The 25,362-nt window shown below is 39.6% G+C and overlaps 1 protein-coding gene across 1 annotated transcript in view; it reads right to left on the bottom strand.

The window, feature by feature from the left end:
• The window catches only part of dnah5l (dynein, axonemal, heavy chain 5 like), a 206,701-nt gene that overhangs the window by 123,079 nt on the left and 58,260 nt on the right, over positions 1-25,362 (bottom strand). The window contains exons 46-53 of the mRNA XM_066687675.1: positions 23,616-23,927; positions 22,208-22,297; positions 19,519-19,755; positions 19,102-19,269; positions 18,530-18,736; positions 13,393-13,722; positions 8,552-8,758; positions 5,420-5,662 (exon numbers count right to left, since the gene is read on the bottom strand). Coding sequence (XP_066543772.1) covers positions 5,420-5,662; positions 8,552-8,758; positions 13,393-13,722; positions 18,530-18,736; positions 19,102-19,269; positions 19,519-19,755; positions 22,208-22,297; positions 23,616-23,927 — 1,794 coding nt within the window. The remainder of the gene's footprint in view (positions 1-5,419; positions 5,663-8,551; positions 8,759-13,392; positions 13,723-18,529; positions 18,737-19,101; positions 19,270-19,518; positions 19,756-22,207; positions 22,298-23,615; positions 23,928-25,362) is intronic.

Genomic DNA, 25,362 nt, shown 5'->3' with positions numbered 1-25,362 from the left:
GAGACATGACATGTACACTTATAGTAAATCACACCTGTAAGGATTAGACACACAAATATCTTCAGTTTCTTTTCTCTTTCTTTAAGAAACTGTTAGACAACCCTTGGTAGTCAGGCAGGTATGTGTTGTGTGCAGTCTGGGGACAATATCTGCTGTGGCTGGTTCTTCTGTCCCCACTTAGAAGGAAAGATTATAAGATTTTACAATCGTGGCTTGAGGTCATCCTCTTTGCCTGTAGAATAAGCCAACCTGTCACAGACATCAGGATTAAGCACACAACTGAACCACGAGCCCTTATATTGACGCTGACAGCTGATGTGAGATATAAAGCAGCCTCTTTGGCACGTGTGTGTGTGTGTGTGTGTGTATGTGTGTGCGATTTGACAGTCAGGCCTAGACTGATTTAAATACTAAACACTCTCTCTTAAAAACTGACAGAAACCAGGCAACATGTGTCATTAACTGAAAACACTGTTAGCTGCTGTCTCCAATGTGCTGCTACGAGTAGGTCGTCTCCATTAAGTCTGGGTGCGTTAGGAAAGAGCTTGTGGACGAGTCTCTAGAATCCACACATTTTCAAGGACAAGCCTGAAGCTAGCAATGATAATGTGTGAGGTTCCCTGTGCGCTCCTGCCAGGCTCTGAGGAATGCATTCCCTCCTAGACTCACTTTACATTCCCCTTCTTTCCTACCTTCCTAAGACTCTGTCCATTGCTCCATTGCTCAGGAGAGTCTGACAGCTAAAGTGCCAATTAAATTTAATCGTGGAGGATAAGATGGGGAGGGTGGTGGTGTGTATGTTGGGCGGGGGTGGGGGTGGTTGTGGGGGTAGGGGGGGCTGCTTGTAATCAGCATCGTGATTCCATCCTCAGTTGACTGTCGGATGTGGTGTAGGCCCCAATATCCAAACCCAGCCTCCCAGTGTGAACCCACCTGCCCTGCCTGGCTCTCATGTGTCACTCATGTTTTTTAACGAGTGTTGTGTTCTGCAAGTATGCCAGATACAATTCTGCCTGTCATGTACCTGTCTGTGGAAATCATTCTGTCTGAGGCTTTTATTTGCCTCTTTCTTATTGCATTTTTCTTTCTTGCTTTCATTTCCATACTGAGCGGTGTGTGGTAAGAGACATGTATCCGCCATGCTATCCAAGGTTTCTGATAAGAGTGAAACTCACCCATATATTATTGTACCAGATGTTCATTTTACAGGCGACAAAGGAAGCTTCAAAATCATTCCAGCCGTACTACCCCTCCCCGGCAATCCCCCACCCCTGGTGTGTATACCAATCACCTCTAGAGTTCTTCTGTAACTGCCTAAATAGGTTTAGGCCTGCTTTAATTAATAACATTGTTACATGGATGTTGTTTTTAACATAGCTTGAGAAAATGTCTTTCCCATATGTCCATGTAGAAATAACTAGTTTTTTCTATAGGCTATACAATGTAGTCAATGGAGCTAAAGCCAAACCCACTTGCAGAATTAACAGAATATAGCGAAAACCAGCAAAAATATCTTACTGCAAAATAATGTTATTTATTGAATTACTATTTTCTATAACATTTTTATATTGAAATCTACATATCATCACCATTATTTCTCTTTATCAATCAATCAATGGGTGAAGGCCTGGCCAAGATATTCCCAGTTTTGCTGTATTTTCCAGAATTTTCCAGGTCACACTAGCAAATCTTCTTATTATATTTTCCCATCTTTTATATAGGTAATTTTCATCTCTTGTAATCCATTCTATAGCTTCTTTCATCCACCACAACATATACAGTGAGGGAAAAAAGTATTTGATCCCCTGCTGATTTTGTACGTTTGCCCACTGACAAAGAAATGATCAGTCTATAATTGTAATGGTAGGTGTATTTTAACAGTGAGAGACAGAATAACAACAAAAAAATCCAGAAAAACGCATTTCAAAAAAGTTATACATTGATTTGCATGTTAATGAGGGAAATAAGTATTTGACCCCTTCGACTTAGTACTTGGTGGCAAAACCCTTGTTGGCAATCACAGAGGTCAGACATTTCTTGTAGTTGGTCACCAGGTTTGCACACATCTCAGGAGGGATTTTGTCCCACTCCTCTTTGCTGATCCTCTCCAAGTCATTAAGGTTTCGAGGCTGACGTTTGGCAACTCGAACCTTCAGCTCCCTCCACAGATTTTCTATGGGATTAAGGTCTGGAGACTGGCTAGGCCACTCCAGGACCTTAATGTGCTTCTTCCTGTGTTTTGGGTCATTGTCATGCTGGAATACCCATCCACGACCCATTTTCAATGCCCTGGCTGAGGGAAGGAGGTTCTCACCCAAAATTTGACGGTACATGGCCCCGTCCATCGTCCCATTGATGCGGTGCAGTTGTCCTGTCCCCTTAGCAGAAAAACACCCCCAAAGCATAATGTTTCCACCTCCATGTTTGACGGTGGGGATGGTGTTCTTGGGGTCATTCCTCCTCCTCCAAACACGGCGAGTTGAGTTGATGCCAAAGAGCTCGATTTTGGTCTCATCTGACCACAACACTTTCACCCAATTCTCCTCTGAATCATTCAGATGTTCATTGGCAAACTTCAGACGGGCCTGTACATGTGCTTTCTTGAGCAGGGGGACCTTGCGGGCGCTGCAGGATTTCAGTCCTTCACGGCGTAGTGTGTTACCAATTGTTTTCTTGGTGACTATGGTCCCAGCTGCCTTGAGATCATTAACAAGATCCTCCCTTGTAGTTCTGGGCTGATTCCTCACCGTTCTCATGATCATTGAAACTCCACGAGGTGAGATCTTGCATGGAGCCCCAGACCGAGGGAGACTGACAGTTATTTTGTGTTTCTTCCATTTGCGAATAATCGCACCAACTATTGTCACCTTCTCATCAAGCTGCTTGGGGATGGTCTTGTAGCCCATTCCAGCCTTGTGTAGGTCTACAATCTTGTCCCTGACATCCTTGGACAGCTCTTTGGTCTTGGCCATGGTGGAGAGTTTGGAATCTGATTGATTGATTGCTTCTGTGGACAGTTGTCTTTTAAAAGGACTCTCTTAAAAGGAGTGCTCCTAATTTCAGCTCGTTACCTGTATAAAAGACACCTGGGAGCCAGAAATCTTGCTGATTGATAGGGGATCAAATACTTATTTCCCTCATTAACATGCAAATCAATTTATAACTTTTATGAAATGCGTTTTTCTGGATTTGTTTGTTGTTAATCTGTCTCTCACTGTTAAAATACACCTACCATTAAAATTATAGACTGATCATTTCTTTGTCAGTGGGCAAACGTACAAAACCAACAGGGGATCAAATACTTTTTTCCCTCACTGTAAGTACTGTTGTGTTAATATTGAAAACAGCCTCGTCACACCAGAAGAACAACGCCAGAGAGCAGAACAGAACTTGAGTTTCCGTGAGGCCAGAAACAATACACAAGGCACTTGGCCTCACCAAGCGGTGGGGTTACCATGGCGATGGACCACTTCCTGCAGTCCTGTATGAAGGGGTTGCCACAGTAACCACGGCTTTGTGAGGCACCTTACAGTTTGGCCAGCCAGCACCCTCTGTATCCCATAACTCTCTGTACAGTGGAAGCGGAAGTGGAGTTGAACTTGAACGTGGCAGGTTTTGGTTAAGAATATTGTTGGTTTTGCTGTATTTCTTTTACATTAAAAAAATAATAATTCTGTACAGAGTGAGTGAGCTAAAACAGTGCAGGTTTTTGCTAAGGTCCGATGAAGAAAGACGTATCATTGTGAGGGAGGGCAGAATAAACCCTGTGCTGAATGTTTTTAAGAAAGATGGGAAACAGACAAGGCAGTTTCAGTTGTACTGGTATGGGGTACATAAATGGCTGACTTGTAGCACCGTGACTAACAAATTTACTGCTGGTCATGTTTGTTTGTCAACCAAACAATCAGTTTGGATGACAGATGGTTACTGTGAATGGAAAAGTCTTTCAGAAATTGCCTCTTTGCACAGCTCACCTCAGGAGCACATAAGGAATGAGGTTTCCCTGAATATTGCACATTTTACTTAAAAAAATAAATCGAATCGAGAAAGTGAATCGACCTTTACTACAAGTAAGGTAGGCATGCTTTATTTTCTTTCTTTTAATGGAGGTATTTGCTAAATGTATTGCCATGGCATCACACTTCTGTTGTTGTTGTTGAATTAATTATGTGATTTTTAGTTTGTGTATTTATATTGTTATGTGTTCCATGCAACAAATGATTATAAACTGAATGGGTACTATATACGTTGTTTTAGCCTCTTTTTCTGTCACAAATCTGTAACCTGTGCTTAAAGTGCTCATGTGCATTTTTAAATAGGCACATGGCCCTACTAGGCACTATTCCATGACTGTGGATTATTGGATGTTGATTCTTGATCTCCGCAGTGCTCCCTTAAGGAAAACACATTTTTATTTTATATCACGCATAGTCTCCTGACACAACACACCTGTAACATTTATGTGCAAGAAGTAGACACAATACCCTGCAGGGAAGACCAATCATCTCTTAATACAGACAAAGGGATATGTGACATTTAAGCAGAGACACCACAGTTAGTGATTCATGCTGTTTACATACACTTTCCTGTAGCCTGAATGCTTGGACACTGCTGTACACTGCAAGTCATTGCTGATAGTAAGCAGTAAGTAAAATGCTGTTGAGCTGTAATTAAAGCAAACATCTTGACCCTGGTCCAAACCTCTCTGTTGCTCAGTATCTGTTCTTGAAGCAGCACCACCCAGATGACATTTCAGGAACTGGGCCAAGGCAACGGAAACTCAGTGCAGCAGAACAGTTGGGGACTGGGGACTATACACACCGCATATGCCCTTCACACAGTCTGTGGACACTACAGGTCTCAAAGGGGCTGATGCATTGGTGCAACATCCTGACTTTTCTGTACCCTTCTCAGTGATGGATGCATCTTTCAGAGCAGTCTATTTACCTTAAATTGTTTCTCACGATTCATCTCATTATCAAATCTTCCATGTCAACATACTCTATGAATATGACTAATGACTTTTCCAAAGGTCACTTCCTATACAGTTAAAAACAACTACTGTAAATGATTGTACATTAACTCAACATTATACATATCGTAAGTAACTATAAAAAGAATAAGTTTAGTAGACAAACAAAATAAAGGATATAGCCTTAAAATAGTGTAAAATTAAACTACAGCAAGGCAAATAAATATGTGATTTCATAATACAGTTAAGACAAGACACACGTTAAAAATATATGAACATATAAACAGGAAAGACAGTTAAAAAAGTTAAAAAGAAAGACAGGGTTCAAGGTGTTTATAAACTCATCTTTTGCAGCGGGCATTGCCACATAACGCAGTCCTGCTGACAACACAGTACAGACAGAGAGAAGTGATAGCAAAAAAGAAGACAGAACAAAAGCCCTGTTACCTTGAAAAACACCAGGTCCATAGGGGCACCGCGCACGGCCTCGTTGTACTGCTGGATGAACACCTGCAGGCGCTCACACAGAGCCTCAAACGACGGGATGGGCTCATAGATTTTAGGGGCCTCCAGCTCTGCATCCTCAGGCTCCTCCCCAGTGGCCTCGGGGGCGTCTCTCAGGAAGTCAACAAAGTAGGCTTCCTGTGGGGCCTTCTCCATCAGGACTGCCCCAAGGTCCTCCACTGCAATCTGAGGGATAATAAACTCTCCGTTATCTACTGTTATCCGTTAATGTATGCATTAGGCAGCTATTATCATGTCGTTTAATAATCCGTCTGTTATTTTAGAAGGGTTCTGACGTGAAGAAATGTAAAATCATTACCCAGAAGATATTTGTTTGGAACCTCTAATCTGTATACTTTCAATTCAGTATGTGAGTCTTTGGCAGGTACTGGCTATTTTAATTTTAGTTTGTTCTTCAAATGCATTTCCCTAATAGCCACATCACCCGTCACCCATCATCCATCATCCCTCCTGAGGTAATAAAATAAACATTGAAATACTGTGTTGATTTTAACCTCACATTATACAACCTCATATATGTATTTTCTTCAACACTCACAACATTTAGTTTCTACAGCACACGTATTCTTCCTGAAGTTTCTTGACCTCATCATTTGGAAGACATCACTAATCACTGAGATTTTTTTTTCAGAACAATATAATCACAACGACTTGGCATGTTCTACACCAAAATGTGAAGTTAGACCAAAAGCACTTTAGTTAACTTGAAAACTAGAAAAGCAACCTGAACCTTTATAGAAGTAGTAGTAGTAGTAGTAGTAGTAGTAGTAGTAGTAGTAGTAGTAGTAGTAGTAGTAGGTAGTAATAACAATAATAATACTGAGTCTTTCCTTGTTTGTGGTTGTTGTGTAATTTCCAGCAGGATAACAATGTCATATTTTTGTATAGAAAACTGCTCTGTTTCTGGATACAGATGACAGAAATGTTAAGAGTTACCAGACTGCAGGTCTGCCTAGCCTTAACCTGCCGCACAGCCAACTACTTCAAAGATCCTGAAGTGAAGCATTTAGGTGATACTTAAGAGCATTTGTGCTTTGCAGAGCTTTGAGACATTTCTTCAGCCTTCCAAAAGTACACATTCCAGTTGCACTCAAATGGAACCATCTCAATCAAACATGAACACATCACGTGGGGAAGCACTGATTATCTCAGACATGTTACCATTTAACTGAAGACACAAGGGGCACACTGATGTCTGGAATATCCACAAGCAAGCAAGTGGAGACAGTCAATGATGGATGCCTGTGTTTAAACCCAGTGCACGTCAGGGAAAGTCAACCCTGTAGTGTAGTGATTGTTGCCACATAAGACATTTATGAAAAGCAGTGGCCATATATAAGATCAAACAAGTGCATTTATCTGGAATCTGGAACCTGTCCTTTTGAATTTGACCACCATAAATGTCTATGGTAACGTGGCTGTTTATGGGTGTTCTCATGATCATCACCATGCATGTACAGTGCGGTCACAAGTGATCTAACTAATAGGGCATTCAAGCCAATAGAAACTTGTTACTTTTATTTCCAGGCATCATAATATGTACAAACAGTCATAAAACATCTTTAAACGATTAAAATAACCTCTAAACAACTAATGCAGCATAATGCACAGTTAATGTAGCTACACTCACCTAAAGGATTATTAGGAACACCATACTAATACTGTGTTTGACCCCCTTTCGCCTTCAGAACTGCCCTAATTCTGCGTGGCATTGATTCAACAAGGTGCTGAAAGCATTCTTTAGAAATGTTGGCCCATATTGATAGGATAGCATCTTGCAGTTGATGGAGATTTGTGGGATGCACATCCAGGGCACGAAGCTCCCGTTACACCACATCCCAAAGATGCTCTATTGGGTTGAGATCTGGTGACTGTGGGGGCCAGTTTAGTACAGTGAACTCATTGTCATGTTCAAGAAACCAATTTGAAATGATTCCACCTTTGTGACATGGTGCATTATCCTGCTGGAAGTAGCCATCAGAGGATGGGTACATGGTGGTCATAAAGGGATGGACATGGTCAGAAACAATGCTCAGGTAGGCCGTGGCATTTAAATGATGCCCAATTGGCACTAAGGGGACTAAAGTGTGCCAAGAAAACATCCCCCACACCATTACACCACCACCACCAGCCTGCACAGTGGTAACAAGGCATGATGGATCCATGTTCTCGTTCTGTTTACGCCAAATTCTGACTCAACCATCTGAATGTCTCAACAGAAATCGAGACTCATCAGACCAGGCAACATTTTTCCAGTCTTCAACTGTCCAATTTTGGTGAGCTTGTGCAAATTGTAGCCTCTTTTTCCTATTTGTAGTGGAGATGAGTGGTACCCGGTGGGGTCTTCTGCTGTTGTAGCCCATCCGCCTCAAGGTTGTACGTGTTGTGGCTTCACAAATGCTTTGCTGCATACCTCGGTTGTAACGAGTGGTTATTTCAGTCAAAGTTGCTCTTCTATCAGCTTGAATCAGTCGGCCCATTCTCCTCTGACCTCTAGCATCAACAAGGCATTTTCGCCCACAGGACTGCCGCATACTGGATGTTTTTCCCTTTTCACACCATTCTTTGTAAACCCTAGAAATGGTTGTGCATGAAAATCCCAGTAACTGAGCAGATTGTGAAATACTCAGACCAGCCCGTCTGGCACCAACAACCATGCCACGCTCAAAATTGCTTAAATCACCTTTCTTTCCCATTCAGACATTCAGTTTGGAGTTCAGGAGATTGTCTTGACCAGGACCACACCCCTAAATGCATTGAAGCAACTGCCATGTGATTGGTTGGTTAGATAATTGCATTAATGTGAAATTGGACAGGTGTTCCTAATAATCCTTTAGGTGAGTGTATATTCATGAATTTGTAGCTATCATTTGACATAAATAACCTTTGCAAATTGTAGGAAACATATGATTTACTGGGTACCAAACTCTACCGAACCTCTACCTTCCTTTCCTATACTTTACTGTGGTTCTATCATGGTATACAACATTCACCTTCTATAAGGCTGAGCTGATGGAAAAAGACAGAGTGTAGGAGTCTGGTACCCTTGCTCACCTTGTCCATGCTTTGCTCAAACCATTCCTTGTCCTTGGGGCTGACGAACCTGTCGGCGATGACTCGGGAGCACTCATGCCGGAAGAGGGAGAGCAGTACCTCCTCGGTCTGACACACCTCGGCCGCAACATTGAGGATACCCTGCCAGATCCGGCTCAGGTCCCTGAGATTAAAGATGTAGTGGAACTTTGCAGGAGTCGGCAACATCTGGGACACAAAGGAAGAGGTTTTTCTTTATTTAATATATGTATGTATATATATATATATCTTTTTTTTTTTGTATTATTGTTACAGAAGGTACTTGTATCAAACTTCCATAAAAGACAACTGTGGCAGTTTCTAAAGTTATTGTTTGTACTTATCCTGATGTGGTTGTAGGCATTTATAAGTAAAGTAACTGTGAATGTTCTTTAGGAAACTAGAACCCTAATCCACACCAAAGCCATTGCTGATAAAAGTCAAAAGGAGTGTTATATCAGCATTCCAGAATGTAACATTTAGGGAAAAAATACTTTGGTTCCATTGCAACATAGAATTTTCTCTTCAATCATCAGTATGGGAAGAATGTACCCAAGATGTTGTGAGGGAGGAAGTATAGCAGCTAAAGGGCAGGTATCACGTGTGAGCAGTACAGACCATTCAACAAGGCCTGGTTCAGTGTTATAGCACCATGACCTACAAACAGTTGGAGAGTGTGGAGCATGCCTGTAGTGCAGACAAAACTCAGTGGACGTACGGGGCAAGGAGAAAAGCTACCAAAAATGAAAGTTCACCAATTCCAATGACTGCTTTATGTGGAAAGGGGATATCATCTTAGACAGATGTTAAATCAGAGACAGTGGAGCCATACCAAATGTGATGTGCACGCAGGAGGGGTGCATACAACTCACTAACAAGTTTTGCTGAAGCAACGGCCAACAAAACCTTGATTTGTCTTCAATTACAGAAACTTAAGCTCCAGTGTGGAGAGGCTCTAGGGGAAATTTTGTGAGGGAGATTTTAAAGAAAATATCATGAAAACATGGCAATGAACAATATAATTTAGTTTCTTTTATTTTTTATTTTTGTCAAAACATGTATTTCTATTGGGATTCAAAAGTTTTAAAGTGTAATAAGGTGAAATGTATGAGGTGACAGTAACTGACCAGTAAATAGCCAACAATCCCTTTGAAATAGAAAGTATGAGACAAAACTCAACAGAACCTAATTGTGTGACTTAAAAAGTGGAACACATTGCTAAGTGTCAGTTTGGGAAAAGACTTATAAAGAAAATTAATCATAACAGCTCAATTCCTGACAGTTCTAATATATATGTATATGTTCCACTTTTATTCCACTTTTAACAGACAGTTAAAACAGAAGGCTGTAAGAAATTATTATGTTTCATTATGTTTTCAAGCTATTTTGGGGGAATGGTATGAAATGTTACAAATGTTGGCAAACAGAAAGTCTACAATCTTATTATCTTTTGGTAATAAAATATACGAACACACACTTGCACCGCTTTCTATCCCTATTACTACATGCTATACTCCAATCCAAGGTTAATATATTAAATCTAGAGTCCAAAGTCAAAAGAGAATATGAAACAGCCATTCCACAGACTGGGGTTCAATTTATTTTTGTATTCACCCCCCTAAAATCGCCTCAGGGTACTGTTGCAGGTGCCCTTGATTCAAATGTATAATTGTGCAGGATCTGCTCTGAGTACCAAATATCTCCATAGGGTACCTATCAGAGTTGTGTCAACAATTTTGTAAATGACCAAGTGCATTACTTCAGAGAATAAATTGTGATATAAAATGCACATCTCTGTAAAAGCACTGCAACATGATATAATATCTCTCCAAGCCTCAACCATAAACTCAAGGTTAAGTTTTTTTTAATAAGGCATACAAGTACTGTGTACTCTGAAAAGCATGTCTATTATTTGTATTCCAACCTAGTTGTTGCAAACCTTGCTGAATAATTGAATAAGCAGCTATCCTATACAAGGAAACCACTAATTAGGTCCATCCAAAAGAAAACTTTTATAAACTGATCCTTTAATCATAAAATATTTTATTCCCCATCTTCAAGTGTATTTAACCAGAGCTTCCGCCCCCCCACACACACACACTCTTGACCCCTCATTATTGCTAGGGCCACCTGTGCTGTGCTGTGCTATAGATTTTTTGTATCTTTTATTCTAGAAAACAAGTATATATGTACATATCTATATGTGATGGCAGAGATATCATATGATATAAGATACAGAATGATTTTTCTGGTCCTGCAATGACTTAAGCTGAACACATAGCAGATCCAGACACAGTCAGGTGACACTGTCAGGTGGAAAAGCCTGCTGTCTGAAGCGTGTGCAAAAAATAGCAGCCGGTGATGGAGCTTCCAGCCAGGAGCAGGTGAAGGGGGAGTCTGGGGAGGTGCTGCAGTGATAATTAGAGCATGAAAGACCAGAAAAAAACATGTTGCTCTGCGACCCGACCCACTGATCGGTGCAGCTTGCCCCCTGACCCACATCCAGACTGTGCTGAGTGGAGGCTCTCGCACACACGCACACACACACACACACACACACACACACATGCACGCACGCACACGCACACACTGCTTTTACAGGGGACAAGGGAAAGGGAGCGAAAGAGAGAAAGAATGAAAGAAAAAAAATGATACATACATACAGAAAGAAAACCATCACAAAGACAGAGGAAGCCCATATTGGTATTTCACCTTAAGCCAATTTCAGTTTGCATACTTTACCTTCACCTATGATACAGGTCTATTATGAATGATTATAACTGATGACTGCTCTCACTCCTTGCTACCATAGCCTTGGTGACCTTATTGGACTCTCTATTAAATACCATCACACTGATTTTCTTGTCATTGTAGTCTTGCTGCCCTTATAGGTAGGCAGTTGCATTTCTCTTGACTTGGCTATGTAACCTGTATTTCAACTGTTATCCTTCAGGCGTCACTGAAGCCGTCAGACTAACAAATCTTAGAAACAATTAAGAAATCAATATAGAATATGTGATTAATTAAAAACAGAGATACTAATTACGGTTAATTCTTCAATTAAATTCTATGTTCCAGTTAAACAAAGCTCAGAGATTGGACACACTAAAATTGGACATACAAAGTAGGCCTGTATTATACATTTAATTGAGCAATCACTGGTCTACTGAAAATCGAAGGATATACCTTATTTAGATATTTACTGATATCACAATTGAAAGACCGACATTTAACATCACACACAATCTGCTTATTGTGTTATAATCAGTGTTATTTTTGAGCATGTAAATAAGCCTTTCTGGCATTTTCCTGCAAAAACAGCACGAGAGCTGTACGTAGAACTAATTTACAGAATAAGGTTAAAACAAAAAAGTGATCTCTGCCAAACATTCACTTTGTACACTACTGGCTGGTGCAGAAAGATACAATTCAGCCTATCTTGCAAGGACAGGTATAGTTGATAGGCTACTGGTTCATTTTCCAACACCACAATGGGCTTTCCATTCCTGAAATTACAGTTTCACCAAAATATGTCGTCACCTCCAGTGGTGTAGTGGTTGAACAAAAAGGAGCAGGTGCTGCACGCACTGTTTGTGTGTGATTTGTTACGTTACTAAGTGGTCTTTATTACATATTCTAGTCATATTATTTCAGACAAATACATAGTGAAAGGTACATTTAAGTATATTTAATAATAATTTTAAATGATTAAAATTGGATTTGCATTTTTTTTTTTTAAGTTCAACATCAGCGAATGTGGATTCGAACTTCGTCATAACCCTAATAACCGGCTACAAAATATTTGTCAGTTGTTACCATAAAGTTTTACTTCATACGATCAAGTTTTTACACAATGCCAATTCATGAATGAAGACCAGGTTAAACAACAAAGTTAAAATTCAATAGCAAAATATAATGTCCTTGATGTTTCTTTCATGGAACTATAAGAGACACTCCTGTGCTTTTGCCAACAGGCTTTTATTTTATTTTTAAAATGCTTTACATTATAGTATATTTATATACTATACAGTATATTTAGTATATTTATATACTATACAGCTGAAATATGTTACTGCATTTATTTTCTGATTTCTGAATTTTATATTTCTTAAAAAGAAAGCAAATGTCTGCTGTTGATAAATTATGTATGTGTTCCTGGTTGAACATTATTTTATTGACACATTGGGCTAGACCAAATCAAACCTTTGACCTACCAACGATTTGCAACGTACAAGCCTGTATCTTATCATGTTTTAATTCATTGTCAGAAGCCCATTTCTACCTCTTATAAATCAAAACGTGATAGGGTACAAGTTTGTAACTTACGTTTCACCGGTAGGTCAACATATGGATTTGGTCTAGCTCATTGTGTGTAATCCTGTTGAATAAAATGGATGCATGATTTAATCAGTGGGAATGTATATCATATCACTCTGTTAACCTGTGGGCCATTGCGCAGAATATGTAGTAATAATCTGTGAGATGCTTTAAAACCAACAATGGGATGATTGTTCAATAAGTACCTTTGAAAGAGAAGTCTACATCAGCCTCTTGGTGCTAGAGGACCGAAATACAGATTACAAAGTCAAGTCGATAAAAACAACACCCAACCTATAGAACTTTATATAACACACTATTACACACTACCATACTGACAGCCTTATTTTCCAAGGTCTTGGAGACCTTCTAGGACTCTCCATTACCGACTATTACACAATTAACACAGACTTCCTTGTTTGCTTAGCCTTGGTGACACTGCTACACTGACCCACTTGTCACCTATAGATCCACCATAATATCCACTATTACTACCTGACTATTACCTTAGCCTTGGTGGCCTGCCACACTCTGCGCGAGGTGGGCACCAGGGAGCTGGCCAGCGAGCAGACCGCCTCAGGGAAGCCTCTCTCCGGGCAGAAATAGCCTTGGGCTACGGTGCGGAAGATCTTGTCGATGGAGGAGTTGGAGGGCAGGGTGCAGTTGAAGATGTTAAACTGGCGCTTCAGCCGTTGCGGGATGTCGTTGCGGCCGCCCCCTGGGTGGATCATGGCCGCGGCAAACTGGACGTCCACCACGCTGGTGAACTCGCCTGGCTTGTCCAGGTTGTAGAAGCCGCCTTGCTCCATCAGCTGGCGCACGATCTCATTGGTGATCTGTCAGGAAGAAGGGGTTACAACACACACACAAATGCTGTAGGGGAGACTCACTGCTGAACCCCTCCATGACCCCTCTGGCACCAGTGGTTCTGCGGCAGCTGGGCCTTTGTCTCCAGGACCACAGTGGTACCATTTGTGAGCCCTCAGAGGCATAAGGGCACAAGGCATTCAAGATTTAGCTTTTACATTTTTAAATAATTACATACTGTCCTCCTCCAGGGCAGTTCTGCCTGAAGGAAAATGCATTTATTTACATTAATCGTAAAGTCCTTATGGCTCTTTGGGTTTCTTCTCTTTTTAATTTTTCACTGAATATGAATCCAAAAGCAGACAGCTGTGAGCCTCGCTGAAAATGTGGTGTCAGCTAACCCAGACAGAACTGCGTGAAATCTAAAGATGATGAGTCTTTCCATGCTTCAGAATATTTGTCTAACTATATTTAAAAAATGCTCTAATGGGGCTTATTGGCAACAGTAGTTTAGTTTTTGCCTTTTGTGCTCTTGAAGCCTGTCTGATTATCCAGCTGTAGACCCTAGACACGTGTTTTGTAATCTTAACTTAGCTCCTGAGAGACATTAGCCTAAGAGACACAATGTGTGGTGAGCAACATTTTTTTTTTAATTGCTCTCAGAATGGGAGGCCCTTATATTACAAAAGCATAGACAGACAGACAAAGATGGACAGATATTACTGTATAAATGTGAAACAAAATAAAACTTCCCTACGTCCAAAATTTGAAAATCAAATAAATGCTTAAACTAGGATGTGCATACATTATCCTTTGTCCTGACAAATATCTATAGCTGCGGGCCTGCACTAGTCTGAAGCCACTGTCTCCCAGCTTGGGAGCGTGGTCAGTAAAATGCAAATCTGAGCAGGAGGGCAAGAGGAGTCCACACAAGAGCGGATGGCAGTAATATCTTGTCAGGGCCAAATGACACAGTCTTGGCCTGTTGTAGAGGGCCAGTACTGGTGCAAGACACTGATAGACCAGCTCCATGATCTCAATTACCATGCCTGCTTGTGCTCACATGTTTTACCATTGGCCATCTGTGACCTTCACATAATTCAGGGTCAGAGCAAAGGTGGCAACGGTGCTGGAGAGGAGATTCATTTCTAAGTGTTAACCCCTAGATCTCAGAAAGAGGAAGGCAGACAGCGGGGTGAGGAAGTAGGGTGCTGCCGGCTGACTCACTACTCATATGAAAGAGATGCTGTAGTGCAATTATATATTTGTATTATTATTTTTCATTTTGTATCTTTGTGTATTTTATAAACTCCCACTTTATTATCAATGTATGTAAAATAATGGTTTTTTTTTTTATGTGTATACACACTCAACACGACTCAACACGTGATTTTAAGAGAATCTTCTGTATCTGCAACCACAACTGAAAAACTGGGTGAGACAAGAAATAAACTTGTTTTCTTTTACATATTATCTTAACAGGTCTCTAAATAAGAAATATTTCATGAGGCAAAATATGGAAGTAAAACTAAACAGCACCTGTCTCGAGAGAATCTGATGGTATATTTTGAAGTGTAAGAAAAACAGGTTTGGGAGTTTTGAGGTCCTAAAATGTCGAGGCACAGGAGATATCCGTATAGTTTATGAAGTTCACTTTTCGTTTTGTGTCTCAAACACTCTCCTGAGAAAAGGTAACTCGCAGAACGGGGGCCTGACCTTTTGGAAGCACAGCTGTCTGTATGGAGTTTGGAATTGTTTCAAGAAATTTTACATTTATGTCTACATTTCCTACTTTCTCAGGAGAGTGTAAAACAATATCCTCTCAGGCAGTACTGAAAAAATAATAATTGTATATATGTATATATATCAAAGGCAAATGGTATGAATGTGAAATCTGCCACTCAGGGTATTAATTTTTCATTTCATAATTTTGTATTTTTTAATAAAGTACAGAATAAATTGAAAATAAATAAATACATAAATATAAACAAATACTTTAAATTGAATGATATGTGTGGGGGGGGGAACTTGATTTCTTCTGCTTTTGTTTCCTTTGGTTTTCTAATTTTGAAGGAAAAAAACTCTTCTATGCTCCATCCTTAAAACCCTAAAACCAACTTGAGCAGAATAGATAAATAAATAAATAACACATAAGAGAACAAAGACCACACAAACAATCCAGCTGAGGAATATGTGCTGGTATACAGATTTGTTTTTCAGTGTTCACACTGGGGATTCAGAGAGGAAACAGTGGTGTTTAAGAGTCGAATCAAAGGTCAGCACTGCTCCAAAGCACATATTGCCCTCTAAGCCACATGCAAAGGGGTCAACTAGGTACAAAGGTACAGAGAGTTAAGGATCCCTTGAAGCAATTCCACCCTGCCCAGTAACAGAAGTCCTTGATTAAATTTGCCTGGAACTGCCAGCCAGTGAAGACTCCCCTCCGTACACTACAGCTACTGCACAGCCAAAAGTTTTGCATCACCATTATTGCACCATTATGCATTATTCACCATCAGGGTGCGATTTCCAGAGACACTCTGAACATCATAACATGAAGAATGTTGCAAAGGTCCACTCAGGCCATCTGGGTCGTTTGGCAAATCGGTAGCTTAATGATCCCAGACTCTCATCTTACTTTCTTGAAAATACAAATTAAAGTTAATATGCATTCGTCACCTCGCATAGTTTATTATGAATATGAATATGATCATTTTTCATTCATTTTGCAGCTTAATTTTTACTTTTATTTTTGTAAAAAAATGGTCGGATATAGAATCGGTGTAATGTAAAACCCTTGATGAATATAGGCTATCATTGATTATGAATTGTTTAGGCTTGACTTGATTATATAGGCATAATCATTGATTATGAATGTGGATTGTTTGGGGGGAAAATTGGTATTTTATTCAATACAGAAAAAATTAGCTAAAAGTAGGTGTAAAAAGCTTTATAACTAACTCCTTCCTCCTACGCTGAGGGAGGAGTAATTTTAATCCCAAACTAAGTGTGATTCCTAGTAGTAATTCTGAGATGTTTTATGAATATGGACAATGATGTCACCACTGTCAGACTTTCATGCACTGTTTGAGAGCACAAAGCCAATTGAGGCAGTGCTGCTGAGGTTTGGGTTATTGTATGTATATGTATAAATATATATATATATATATATATATATATATATATATATATATATATATATTATTATTATTGTTATTTATAATGTGTGTACAGTCTCTCCATTATTTAAACTAAGTTAAATTAAATAATTTGACAGTGTGAATATTCTTATTTCTATGGGTGACTCTAGCTATCTACCCTAACCTGAGCTGCAAAGAGATGTAGGCTATACTGACCAATAGGGCAATGGTTATTAAAATGTCTGGACATTATTAGAAATTGGGAATAGACCTGCTTGAACAACTTAATCCATTATTCCTACAGCTGCATCTTGATTAATCTTCCCTGACTAAGTAGGTAGTGTACAAATCAGTGATGGCTCAAATGTACTTATGTATGCTATTACCCTTATATAAAATCTTAACCTTCAATGCAAACACTGTATTATTAAGACTTTTGGAATTGTGATTTATTTGAAGATTAATAATTTTATAATTACACTGAAAAAATCCACCTTGCAATGATTATGGATGGCCCCCATAAATTGGGTCTGTGCCCCCCTCTTGCCAACCTCATTCAAAATGTTCTGGACACTCCACTGGTGCTGATGCATCCCTCCTTTCATTCTCTCTGAGTACCTATGACTTCCACATTTCCCCTTTAAGCATGCTTTCAGTGGACAAGTATCACTTTAAATATCAAGAACACATTTTCTCCTTTTTCTTTGTTCTTTGAGTTTCAATCTACACTGTATTTCAATTCAATTATAATGAGAAAGCATCTTCTGGCATTCAGAATCGATAAGCACGCGTTTTGCAAGGGGTTATTTCTTTACTTGTCACCGCTGGGGTCTATTTTCTGATTCATTCAGCAAAGTGGGTCAAGATAAGAATCAAGCTGTAGTCTTAAGATTAGGTCGTGCTTCTTTTGTGATAAAAAACAAAACAAAAACTAACTTTGCCACTTCTTTACTAAAGGAAAGAAGGACAACATAGTGAACTAAAGCATGAACATACAAGTCAGCAGAGAGTGTATTCACATATTCAGAAAACACATTTTTGTCATCATTGATTTATACTGAAAAAGAAACTAAAGAAAGGCAGGAATTTTCACCTTGCAGAAATGATTCCTTCCCAAACAGATATCTCTGCTTAATATATGTTGAAGTGCAAATTGCAAGTGATAGTTAGTCTGAGAATTAAAATACTTTCCTTTGCCCCCAAATCCCTAAATAAACCACACTCTGACTGTTAGGCTGACAGAAATATTTTGGCAATAGCTCCAGGTACATATCAGATACGAACTAAGGAACTGCTTACTGATTTTCAGTATGTATATTTATTAATTTATTTTTGTATACTTTCTTCACTGACTAAAAAATATAAGTATTGCTTCCAAAGAGCACATTGGGTACTGTAGTAATTCAACTAGAGGTGAGCTCTTTCTTCATGTTTTATCATTCCCAATGGTGGAGTAACAACAGCAATGCAATGTGGTTATGAATTGAACATAATTTCTTTCAGTGTATATATTTTGAAATATATATATATATTTTAAAGAAAAAGCCAGCTGGAAAAAAAACATAGTAAACCTACAGAGTTTGACTAACCAGACAGGACTTTTTAGAGCACAAAGCAGCAACTCTATTGAACCATCGCATCAGGGCGTGTAAAGTCTTAAGCTGCACTACAGCACCACAGGAAGCGTTGCACTGACCTGGTCTCCCCATTCATTTATCACTGGCATGTTAATGTCATCAATGAACACAGTCATCCTCTTGCCCGCAGGAGGCCCATAGGTGCTGCCCATCCTTTTGTCAATGTAGCTCTCCACACTCCTCTGGAACATGCTGGGTAGGGTGGCCGAGGAGAAGTTCAGGCTTTTGGTCAGATGGGTTTCTGGGTTGTATTTACTGGTGTAACCCTGGAAGGAAAGATTAAGATGGGATGCAAGAGTATCATATGCCATCATTATTCTTAATATTGTGTCCTAGGGATCCAACGAGATGAAACACGACGACCACACAGAAGATGAGAAGATGCAATCAGAAGCTTTGCTAGAGTACATTAGAATCCTTGGGGACGCCTTAATATAACAGTGGACAATAAAAGGTTGATGATGATGATGATTATACATATATTGCTATTTAATCAGAATATTCTTGTTAAATGTGTAAAAGTATAAGTCCCCCCCATCATGATTCTTTACAGTTCTGCAAGTATGAGGGAATGTAGAGAGTTTGAGTTGGCCTCCAAACACCATCTCAGAAATATGCCGGGCGTCCAAACCTTGATCATGACAGTCTTTGCTGTGCCCTGCTCCCCGATCAACAGCACCGCCTTGCCCTGCTTCATGATGGTTTCCATCAGAAAGTCCGTCCGCACGTTGTCCACGTTGGGAACCAGTATGGTGGCATACTCAGGAACTGAATCTTTAGGATACATGTATTCAGGCACCTTCAAAGAGGAATAGACAAAATTAATGAAGGACAGCTGTATTTCATCCACTTCAGTTTTGGCAATTTCATAGTGCTGTCAGAAAGCCTCACAAAGCTTACAAATAAGAGGGAATATTCTGCCTAATTTGTGTGTTTAAATTTTGGCAACTAATCTTCAAATTCAGATTATAAACTAGGTAAAGATTGTGTATTTTCAGCTGAACTTAATTGTGTGAAGGGTATGAGGGTAAACAGAATATTTTCTCACCTTCTTTGACCAATGCTCCCACTCGCCACTCTCGTTCACAACAAACTCGAAAATGGTCTCCTCCGCCTGCGTGGCGGGGAGCTGCAGGGAGGCCGGGTGGCCACGGAGGAAAGCCTCCATCTTAGCCCTGTCCTCCAGCTCCAGCAGGGCGCCGATCGACCACATAACAGCAAAAACAAAAAGCCGTGCCATGTGCTCCTTACTGGCCTGCTTCTCCTCCGCCGCCGGCAGCAGACCCTGAAACAGTCACAATGTCATCAACACCATCGTCCATCGTACAGGCACAATCTGCATGGTGTGAACGTGTTGTGTACATGTTTGCGGACTTATAGGTTGTTGTGATTTTTGCGGCCCTATTTTGGGTGAGAATCTCACCTCCTGCTGTTTAAAATTAAAATCGTTTCTGTCATTGGTGTCCATTTTGATTCACATACACATACCATTTACCATTTACCATGGTTGCTGTCTAACAGGGGTTTAACGCAAGTCCTGATAACGGGTTGCAGATCTAAATGTTAGATAGATGTTTTGTTAAACTTATTGATCAGATTACCTGGCACTTTTAACTTTTAAAGTGTTTTTAATGTGGTTTTAACATAATTTTACAGTGGTTACCTATGGTTTCATCCTGCCTTCAATATGCTACAAAACCTATAGTAAATCTACAAGGGTAATCTTCCACTCCATTCACAAGGTATAAAAAGTAATGCTATATTTGTGACATAATGCACACTTATTCATGTTATTTTCCTAATTCAACATGAAAACTAGAAAAAAAGTCTCAGAAAACTAGATGATTCCCATTTCCTTCACTACTTTCACCAGTTCAGGAAAAATCTTTCAGCTAGTGTGATTTGTTTTATTTATTTATTTTAACCTACACAGCACCAAGGATGACAAACGATTGAGGACTGACCACTCTATCCATCTCTCTCATTTCCATTTTAGTAGGTTATCCACCCCGGAATCTTATCCAGAAATGTACCAATGTCATTCTCTAGTATATCTGATATTTCCCTTAGCTGCCTTTTCTGAAATGTTCCCTCCTGCCTTCATATGTATTTGCCTTTCATATTACAACTCATTACAGAAGAATAATTCAGAAAGAAAGGACATGAGCATAATTCTCAGTTGCCAAGACTGAGAAGGAGACTCTGGAAGTGTTGTGGAGAGAGGAGAGAACTGAACAAACCAAACAAAAGCAACACCCTGGTAACAAACTCTTGTTTTGAACTTGAACTACTCTTTTGGATCACGGACTCTGGCTTGGTTGCTTGTTTGTGTTTCATTAGTTATATGTGTAGGTTAGGGATCTGTGACCATGTTTAGTCTAGGTTCAACAAGGAGCTAGGTTATTGTTTATGGTTTTTGTATGTATTTTTTTGTGCACTATAAATAAACCTTCACATCAACCTACTCCCCTGCCTTTGAGTCACCGTTTGAGTCCCCACCAAAGAGCCCCGGCATCATGTCTACCCCACACGGTGCCACAGCGAGACTGCCCCTAACCCCCCCCCAACAATTTACATCCACAGCTCACATTTACAAGGGAGTAGGAAAAGGACACATCATTCAGACTCGCACTTAATAGTTATTTTTGTGCATTATTTGAATAATTTTTGCACTTCACCATGTCTTAGAAAAGGAAAAGTGATGCGGAGTCCCCTCCCCTTCTGTTTCTCTCCAATAACCCAATATAAAATGCCAGATAAGTTATAGTAAGTTAGCAAGATCTAAATAGAAAATACTTAAATATGTTGATTGCTTAAGTATTCAGACCTGTCAACTCAATACTTGGTAGAAGCACCTTTGGCAGAAATTACACCCACAAGTATTTTTGAGTAAGTCTCTAACCAGCTTTGCAGATTTACTCAAGCTCTCTCAAGTTGCTTGGGGATCCCTTATGGACAGTAGTTTTCAAGTCTTTCCACAGATTCTCCATAGGATTAAAATCAAGACTTTGACTACCCCACTCAATTACATTAATTATTTTCTCATTTAGGCTTATTTAAGATGGTCACATTTCATTTTTACAACTGATGACTTAAAGTATGTTCATTACTGAAGATGATGTTCTCACAAATCTGGAGAGAAGTGTTAAATTCAATCCATTAACCATTTAATTAGACCCACTAAGTAGCCCAGAGGAGTGTTGGAACAAAAACAGAAGATACCACAACCCTTCAGGACTGGCGTTTGACACCCGTCATCTAGCTAATCTGTTTTTAATTATAGAAATCCTACAGCTGAAACTTCCACCTGCTAAAAGCTCATAGTACTGCCAAAATTAGTTTTAAAACCACAGCCAATTTATTACGTGGCCGATCGGATTTAATAATTGTCTCCTGGTGTTCCTGATATGTCTAGAGAAAGTGACATGAACTAAAATCTGACACCATTTAATTTAGAAGTACAAATAAGTAGCTGATTAATTGAACGTCATCACATTAGTGGGGAAGGTCACCCCCTCTTCCCTCACACAGTTGGATCGATGGCACGATTAAAAAGCATGGGAGTCAGGTTACACAAAACATTACACAAAGGTCTGCTCTGCATACTGTTATTTGTAATCTACTGAAAAACAAATACTGAAAAAGGACCAAACCTATATTGTAACACAAAACTTTGCTTAGCCGTAGTGTCTTTGTGTGTTGGCTTGTTTGTTTGTTTTCTGTGTGTGTTTACTTACTTGCAAGAGGTCGATGGCTTGCTTGATGTACATGCATTCTAGGATTTGCATTTTGGGAGACACAGCAGTGAAAACAAAGTCGATTAAGTCCTGTAAAGAGATACAAATATACAATTAAAAATAATGACAAGATTAAATCTCCTCTCCAGTAACTACATTAAGGTTCAGTCATAATTATATCAGGATCCTACAGGTTCCAGTTTGGTTATTCCTCATTTCTTCATGTCGAACAAGAGATAATTGTTAAATGGCACAAGATAGGTTAGATGGCCTTTCTCTCACCTCTAATGAAACTGTCTGCCTAATGTGTTATGAATATTTAACTGCTTAGTTAGTGTAGATGTATGACTATGTATAGGGCTTATCATCACACAGAGTTAATGCTGTACCCTCATTAGATAGTCTGTATGGCCATGAAGACAGACAGTGAATTTCTATTTTAATTTTGCTATACTCAGCCCATTTCATGACCACTGAAAAAAACAGCAATTCAATAATACATAAATACATGCCAAATGATTCATATTTGAAAAAGGCAGGCAAGTGAAATGGTTCACTCCTGCCTGTGCCAATTTTAAGACTTTACAAAGCATCCTTTAAATGTTTACCTTTTAAATAAAGATGTGGAGGAAAATGTAGAGAGGATGTTTGTTAAAGCTTGTAAATCAAGGGCAAAATCTTAGATGCAAAAATTAGATGCAACATAAGAGCTAATCTGACAATGAGAAGTGTAACTTCTGCTATAAAACTGGTCACATGTTTAATGTTTCTTTGCTATGAGTTACTGTTGTGATGTATAAAAAACTTAAAAATAAATAAACACACAGAGCAACAACAAGATAAATGACCAGACTCCATGGTTCGGACTGTGCAATAACTTAACTTAAGACAGAGACATTTTGACAAGGCCTCTGTGACCTTATATGCTGAACTGGCACCCTTAGATGACATTAAAACATGTCTGAATGCAGCAGATAAACAGTCTTATACAGAAACCATTGTGATTTACTTTCCACACACAGCACCACACAGCTAGCAATCCAAGTTACCTTGATCTATTACTTTCAAATAAAAATCACCTTGCTGTGTGGTGCGCTACAGTCACACAGTAAAGAATTCTAGACCAAAAAAAGGATTAGCTATTTAAGCATTACATCATTTGGGATTTTAAGTCGAAGATGTAGAAGCTTCTTAAACATAAATTAATAAATAAATAAAATCTTATAAATCCTAAAAATAAAAGTTTAATCCACCATGGGTTGCAAGTATTTTTTTTTTAACTATACTGGTTGGCATCACCGTTGAAATATCTCAGATTACTTATTTAACATAAACTACAAATGAGTTCCTCTGTTTCTAGATGAGTTTAGTTTACAATTTGGAGACCTTTCAAAGAGGAAGAACTTACCTGGAAAATGCTGCTGAAGCAGTTCCACAGGACCTCAGACTGCATGGGCGGCAGGTTCTGCAGCCAGGCCTTGAGCACGGGCTGCCAGTCCAGCACTGAGGAGCTCATGAACACCATGCCGTTTCGGGACACGGTGGCCGGGGAAGCGTTGTCAATGTTGTGTGGCTCAAATACTATCTTGCAGTTGGGCGCCATGGGGATACGGTCCCCGTTGGCCAGGGTGAGGGTCTTGTTGTCATCTAAGACGGAGTTCAGGTTCTCGATCCAGATGGCGTCCACGGGGCCATCCAGCACGATCCACACGTGCTCCCCCTAAGGAGACGAAATGTGTGGTTCAGTCCAGTCCATTTCACAGGTTTTGTTATTGAACATCTGGGATACTTATGCTATGTTGGAACCATTTCATTCACCAAGCTTATCTCAGAGGAAGTGTAAAAGTGTTTTGTTTTCTCCCTCAGTAATTTCACAATGTACATCATTCTCTTATAATACACTTCCTAGTACTCAAATGTATATCCTCCATTCTTTAATAAACAAGACTTATTGATTTAAAAGTTCAAAACATAAAAATACCAAAGATAATGTACTATTCATAACTTCATCATAATAATAATAACACCATGTCTGAAAGCAACACTTTATAAATGTGACATTCAGAAGTCTCTTCTCCTGCACCCACAGAACATAATTCAACACAGACTTTTCAATTCAAATAACTGAATACTGTAATAGTGCTAAAACAAACAGCTACAAATAAATCTATGCGGTATACACACACCCACATAGCCACAAACACAATGTGCTCTTATAGTTGTCCAATTGAAAACAACTCCATCAGATACAAACCCTATACTGTGGTGTCACGGGGTGAGTGAGTGCTGGCTGTAATTGGGGGCTGTGAGCTAACCTAAGGCAAGGGGTATGTATATGCTGTGGAATGTGCTGCAATTAACTAGTATTTGGAAATACCGATCACTGATTGTGCAGCTGATTGTGGGGGCTTTTCTTCAGCACATAGTAGGGGTCATGCTGGATGATTCGAGGTTGGTCCTTAGGTGAGGTAAAAACAAAGGAGCTGGGGAAAACTAAAAGTAATACCTGTGTTCTTTTTGACAGAGGAGGCTTAATTACAGAGAAGAAGAAAAGTCTCATGGATACCTAAACCTGTTTCCTGACGTGACTGTGTGTCTGGGATTTGTGTCTTGTTTTTTTCTTTTGGCTTCTTTGGAGTCTCCTTTGTTACACTTGTTTTTGAATACATTTTACAATCCTAATTAAAGAAAAGTGCCCTGTTTTTTTTTTTAACAGGCACCAACATAATAAAGGGAAAAGAAACCCCACTCCTTTTTCAAATTCATACAGTTTCTTGTTATTAATTTCCTCCGTCATACCCACCACATGGGGCTCAACAAAAGGCCAATGTCCTGACAAGAGGGAGGGTGATTGAACATTCTTCCAAGTTTAGGAAGATTGATGTTATCACAATAGACCCATGCACACAAGTGAGCCATGTTCACATAGATACAAGTTTCTCTATTGCCTCGTTTCCACTGGCTTAAGCGACCGTGCCGTGCTGGACGCGTCCGGACGCAATTCCGCTTTTTGTAAAACCTGGCCATTGTAGCAAGTCTGTCCCCTGTTGTGGGAGGAGCAGAGCGATTGTGGGTTTGGTTTGTGTTTCATTTTCAAAACAAAGACAGAAAACAACACTATGAGTGATAGAACCTGACTACTACAGATTTGTAAC

The sequence above is a fragment of the Amia ocellicauda genome, chromosome 2 (genome assembly GCF_036373705.1).
Source record: "Amia ocellicauda isolate fAmiCal2 chromosome 2, fAmiCal2.hap1, whole genome shotgun sequence".
NCBI classification, from domain to species: domain Eukaryota; kingdom Metazoa; phylum Chordata; class Actinopteri; order Amiiformes; family Amiidae; genus Amia; species Amia ocellicauda.
The sequence above is the reverse complement of the archived record's forward strand: the minus strand, read 5'-3'. Positions and strand labels throughout refer to the sequence as shown.